This window comes from Micromesistius poutassou (genome assembly GCF_964030765.1).
Source record: "Micromesistius poutassou genome assembly, chromosome: 5".
Classification (NCBI taxonomy): Eukaryota; Metazoa; Chordata; class Actinopteri; order Gadiformes; family Gadidae; genus Micromesistius; species Micromesistius poutassou.
The window spans coordinates 16,888,307-16,894,708 of NC_140275.1; the positions used below are offsets into that span (position 1 = coordinate 16,888,307).

At 44.7% G+C, this 6,402-nt stretch overlaps 1 protein-coding gene across 1 annotated transcript; it reads left to right on the plus strand.

Annotated features, from left to right (window-relative positions):
• Window positions 1–268: 268 nt before the first annotated feature.
• On the plus strand, window positions 269–5,914 carry plk2b (polo-like kinase 2b). The gene is made up of 14 exons (XM_084468253.1): window positions 269–455; window positions 559–666; window positions 769–885; window positions 1,052–1,181; window positions 1,411–1,594; window positions 1,936–2,134; window positions 2,293–2,440; window positions 2,695–2,786; window positions 3,072–3,204; window positions 3,385–3,465; window positions 3,726–3,885; window positions 4,185–4,314; window positions 4,474–4,584; window positions 4,848–5,914. The coding sequence occupies exons 1-14, from the start codon at window positions 276–278 to the stop codon at window positions 5,037–5,039; spliced, it is 1,965 nt and encodes a 654-aa protein (XP_084324379.1). The 5' UTR covers window positions 269–275; the 3' UTR covers window positions 5,040–5,914.
• Window positions 5,915–6,402: the final 488 nt, after the last annotated feature.

Below are 6,402 nucleotides of genomic sequence, written 5' to 3' on the forward strand. Positions count from 1 at the left end.
TGTTAAGGCTACACATAATCGAATAAAATCGACATTACATAGGCCTAACAGCATTTTAAGATCAGTCAACACAATCGCATCGAGAAAACCACATCTCTGGGCGTGTTATGATAATGCTAGTCAATGGATGTCTAGCAGGCAGCTTTTGGGACTCTCAACACATCACGTCGTGACGTCGGGAAGAGGGAGGGCCACTAGTTGGTGTGGAGTATAAAGGCACCGACAGCGTCCTCAGAAAACATTCTGTACACCACATTCGAGTAGGTTATCCATCTATGGAATTACTGAGGAATATCGGGACTCCAGCCACAAACAATATGTGCGAGTCTACGACGAGGTCCTGCGAGCCTCGCAGAAAGAGATCAGATGAACGCAATGTGCCTTCAGAGATGGCCAGAATAATCACGGATCCTGCCACTGGGAAGTGCTACTGCCGTGGCAAAGTTTTGGGAAAGGTAGTTTTGGCAGTTCGAATATTGTTAACATTATTTTTTTAACTAACATGATAAGGGACGTTTTATAAACATTGAACATTCATCATCCTTGTTCTCTTTCTAGGGAGGTTTTGCAAAATGTTACGAGATGACAGACCTCTCCACGAGCAAAGTTTACGCAGCCAAAATCATTCCCCACACGCGCGTCTCCAAACCTCACCAACGGGAAAAGGTAAGCGCGCTGCTGTGCTGATGGCACTGATACTGTTGATCAATAAGCACCTTACAATTTTGGTTGGAACTTATCGTAATGATGTTTTCGTTTTCTTACCAGATCGACAGAGAGATTGAGTTGCACAAGGTTCTTCATCATAAACACATAGTGCACTTTTATCACCATTTCGAAGACAAGGAGAATATATACATTCTGTTGGAATACTGCAGTAGAAAAGTGAGTTCTGTTTACAACTGGGGACTCTGCCCTTCTGTATTCAACTGATCTATTCAACACCTGCATTGCACCATCCACATTGATATGCCCTTATCACATAATGGATCGAAATGTGTGCTATTCCTCATCTCTAATCCTATTTCGTTGTGATTTTTTTCCTTGGCAGTCCCTCGCCCATATCCTGAAGGCTCGTAAGGTGCTCACTGAGCCAGAGGTCCGTTACTACTTGAGGCAGATTGTCTCTGGACTCCGGTATCTGCATGAACAGGAGATCCTCCATAGAGATCTCAAATTAGGTAAGTGTATTATGCAGCCATGGGCGAGAAACTCTTCTCTATATATCAGCATTAACAGTTGCAATATTCTCTACTACTTTTACTAAAATAGACTGTACTATACTTTTCACTATACTTTTTTTTTTTATTATTGACAATGTAAAGCCTACATCAAAAGGGCAACATATCTGGGTCAACAAACTCAAACTCACCGTCTAATCCCCACCCGACTCCTCCCTTACCTCCCTAGGTAACTTCTTTGTGAGCGAGTCCATGGAGCTGAAAGTGGGAGACTTTGGTCTGGCTGCCAAGTTGGAGCCAGAGGGGAACCGGAGGAAAACAATCTGCGGGACCCCCAACTACCTGTCCCCTGAGGTGCTGAACAAGCAGGGCCACGGCTGCGAGTCGGATATCTGGGCCCTGGGCTGTGTGATGTAAGTACCAGTACCATCAGTATCAGTACAGTACATCAACACAATGATGCACGATGGCAGATGACAAGTAAATAAGCCCGCCATATAGTGATTATAATCAATCAAGTGTAAGTATAATAATATACACGTACCCATAAGGTGTTTTGCAAACCATTTAAAATGGATATTCTTATTCTTGTATTATAGCCATATTATTAGTGGGTAGAATACGCAAAAAATCCTTTCTGAATGGATGATTAGGTTTCCCAAAGATAGATTTCAGTAGATAACCAGTTGGCCTATTGTAATGGCGGAACCTGTTTTGGTCCTAACCAAATATTGCCCCCCCCCCCCCCCCCCAGGTACACCATGCTGCTAGGCAGACCCCCCTTTGAGACCACCAACCTGAAGGAGACGTACAGGTGCATCAGAGAGGCTCGCTACTCCCTGCCCTCCTCCCTGTCCTCTCCGGCCAAGCAGCTCATCTCCAGTCTGCTGACCAAGTCCCCCGAGGACAGACCCCACCTGGACCACATTCTGAGGCACGACTTCTTCATCCAGGTGAGCCGGCCCGCCGCTCTCCGCCGCCCCCACGTTCCTCTTCTGTTGTTCCCTGCAGCCGCGTCGCGGAGAGTGGGTGTCAAACTGGAGCACACAGACGCACGCCCCCGTTAACCAAACATGCTGTTAACACACTAACCCACTTTCTCCTGCTGCAGGGCTTCAGTCCAGAGCGCCTACCGCCAAGTTGCTGTCACTCGGCACCAGATTTCCACGTGTCCAGTCCTGCCAAGAGCTTCTTCAAGAAGGCTGCTGCCGCGCTGTTTGGGGGCAAGAGGGAGAAGGTCAAATACTACGAGACTCTGAGTGAGTGTTTCATTACAAGCCAGACCAACGAGAAGCACCTCAATGATCCAATGAACCACCTTCACAAATAGTCCACACTCGCATATTAATTCAGGTTTGCCAGGCATAAACATAACATGAGTACCGTTACCAAGCTCATTTATTAATCTAGTGTAGCGCTCCATACTCCATACTTTCCATACTTCATACTACTCCATACATGCAGGTTGAAGAAACCATGCACTGACGGCACGTCCTTCTGTTGTTCCTGATAGATAAGCAAACTAAAGAGGAAGAGGAGATCTACAAACTCCAACATGACCTCAAGAGAACAGCCATCAGCCAGCAGAGCAATCAGCTGCCCGAGGTAAGAGCCCAAGCGTTTGACCTGTATAGAGGCACCTCAGTCTTAAAGGGGTACGATAACAGCAGGTTGATATGAATGATATGTCATCATGACGCACAGGGGACCCATATGCATATTATGGCAGGAGAGACTCATAAAAATAGAACACAAAAGTTATAATTTTCAGCGTCTAAGCCCACGACTGTGCATGTGAGTAAGGGCTGAGTCATCCTCGGATGTTTTTTCTCCTTTTTTTTCTACGTTCACATCTTTTCAAACACATCGTGTTCTCTCTTCCCACCTTAGGATGGAAGGCCACTTCCGCCATCTGCTGATCGGCCTGTTGCCGCGGTAACGGAGACCCAATCCCCGACGACTCAAGATACCATCCGTCTCATCGTCAGGGGCAGCCTAGGGAGCTGCAGCAGCAGCAGTGAATGTATGTCAACAAATCCATCCTCTCCCTCTCACTACTGATAATAACCCAGATAATGGGAGTCAACTAAATGCGGTTAATATAAAGTATACTACTTGAATGAGATTCGAGATGCACTTTCTTTTTGGATTGAAACAGCAGAAAATGTAATTGGCTTTTTTTTTTCTTTGTTCTTTTCCTCAGGCCTGGAAGACAACACAACAGGGAGTGTGGCTGACACTGTGGCAAGTGTCTTCAGAGGATGCATAGAGAACATGCCTAAAGGTGAGCCTACTATACCTTTTCTGGAGTTGGGGTGTTCACATTCATATGGATGATAAAAAATAAAATGTACGCATCGGATAACCACCGATCCTGTGTGACTAAACAAATCAGTCTTTGTTCTAATATTGAGAAAAAAACCTTGGTTGATCTAACAATCTTCTTTTATGGCACATTAAAAAGTGCTCCAGGAGAGTCTTTCATCTCTTTCCTGAACGTTGAAGCATATGCTAATGCCGACGTCCTCTGTGGTTCTTTTTCAGCCGCAGATATTCCTAAGGGCTCTGGCAGCAGCCACCTTCAGTGGGTGACTAAGTGGGTGGACTACTCCAACAAGTACGGCTTTGGCTACCAGCTGTCTGATAACACAGTGGGAGTTCTCTTCAACAACGGCACACACATGAGCTTACTGCCAGACAGGAAGTAAGTACCATTTTGTTCATCCAATACATTCATGGCATTTTCCTCTGTCTCTGTCTCTGCCTCTGCCTCTGTCTCTCTCTCGAGCACCACTAAGAGATTTTAAAATGTAGATCCAGCCAGTTACTATGGTTACTACAATAATCTTTAATAGCCCTAATATTAAGAATTTATCAAAAGCAATGCTGGCTGCTCTTCCTCATATCCTGCAGTTAGACCCAGATATTGTCGACTTTGTTATTTTTTGGTTATTCAACTCGTGTTTATCCAAGTAGTCAACTAAACCTCCCCTGTTCTTCCAGAACCATCCACTACTACGCTGAGCTGGGCAAGCGCGCCGTCTTCCCAACCTGCGAGGTTCCCGAACACTTTGTGGGCCAGGTGACCGTGCTGAAGTACTTCTCCCACTACATGGAGGAGAACCTGATGGATGTGAGTACTCAGCCCTCCTACCACTACTCAGCACCACATTCCATCCTCTTTCTTTCTTTTAATCCCTCTTTTATTCAGTGAACAAAAAAAAAAACTCCCTTCCCAGTTGGTATGTGTGTTTTTTTTTTAATGTGGTTGTGTTTGTTTTTGCCTTCGCAGGGCGGGGATCTGGTGAGCACGACAGACACGCACATGCCCAGACTCTACCTGCTGCAGTGGCTCAAGTCCGACCGCGCCCTCATGATGCTCTTCAACGACGGCACCTTTCAGGTAAGAAAAAAAAAATTTGAAACCCCACCTGCACGGTCGGGCGTGTTGGGAATGGTTGAGGTAAATAGAAAAAAAAATGCATGATACACTTTCATTGGCTGGTATCGAAATTTCAGCCGATGAAACTCAATCATTTCTTTGCACAATGCAAATAAATCGAATGTTATGAATCATGCAATGGATGAATCCCAGAGCTCAATTCAGCATAGCAGTACACATTTATTGTATTCACAATGCAATAACATGTCTCTCTCCCTCCACAGGTCAACTTCTACCACGACCACACCAAGATCATCCTGTGCTGCCAACAGGAGGAGTACCTGCTGACGTACATCAACGAGGACCGGGTGTCCACCACCTTCAAGCTCAGCGCCCTGATCAACTCCGGCTGCCCCAAAGACCTGCGTGAACGCATGGAGTACTCCCTCAGTATGCTAATGCAGAGGAGCAGCTGAACAAAAGCAGAGCGCTTCAGTGTGTTTCAAGAGGAAGAGGAAGAGGAGGGGGAGAGGAAGTCTATGCAGCTGGAAAAGAAAATGTGTTCATCTCACTGCTGCAGTGGAAGCCGGGGCTGAGCTGTATGAGTGAACTATGCATAAAGAAAGGCATGGTATCTTGAGGATTAAGATACGTGTGCAGAATTAATTAGTTGATCCCCTCCACGCGGACACACCTGGGTGACCTGGTGTGAGGGAAATGAACAAAGATGGACAGAGTTCTGGAGAAAAATGTTGCGCAGAGAGTTACTTCAACTGAGAAATGGCAGATTTTTGTATGTTGATCGCTGGGGGAGTATGAAGAGGGGAAAGTATGGGAGTGTTTATGTCAGAATAAGGAATGTAGGTACGAATGGGAACCCTGTTAGTGCCAGGGAAAAGACGGACAAGCTGAATGAAACGAAAAAGAGACGGTCTGGGCCGGTACCAGCTAACTTGTTAATAATGTTGTGGACATTTTCTGTTTTAAAACTCATACATGGGTCAAAAATGCCCAAGCATCACATCGGAGTCATCATGTAAATTCTGTACTGAGTGTATATACAGCCATCTCTGCAGAGCAGAGCGTGTGTGAGTGAGTGAGCGAATGTGTATGTGTGTGTGTGTGTGTGTGTGTGTGTGTGTGTCTCCAACTTTGAAACTGTGATTTATTCTCTTCATGTGCAGTGCAGCACAGTTTGCTGGACTGAAAAAAACGTGGGGGAGAGTGACATTTAGAATACAGTACTACAGGGCCTCTGAGGACCCCTTCGGTGCCATTAGCCTTGCTAGAAAATGTGGTTAATAACTTATTGTGTACAAAGTGCAGTATTTATTTATTTAATAAAAAATGATTGATTAACAAACATGTTTGAGTTGTTGTCATGTTCTTCCCTTCAATATTGAAATTGCACTATATGCTATATTAATATATTAGATACATTGCTTGAGTGCTGTACAGTCAGAACCAATATTGAATGCAGTCCTGCTATTAGCTAGTCTAGTGTATTGTGAATGTGGCTGAGTTTCATAGTTCAATGGCTTTATTGACACTAAGTAAGCTAGTTTTCATGATGCAACATATGGCTTCAGTCGATCTCCACCTCATATGGTTAGAAAAAGAGCTCTCTCCTTCTCATTGAATTTGAAGTGTGCTTTACCAGCCAGTGTTGCCTCAAATGCCAGCCCCACCTGAGATGCTGTTATGACAAAGTCATCGACACAAGGTACTTTACTATTTTCTCTTGGAGAAATTTTGAAGTTTGTATTATTTACACCAACCAACATGTTCTATTAGATTTGTTTAGTGCACTATTAAGAAAGACGTTTTAAATTCCTATAA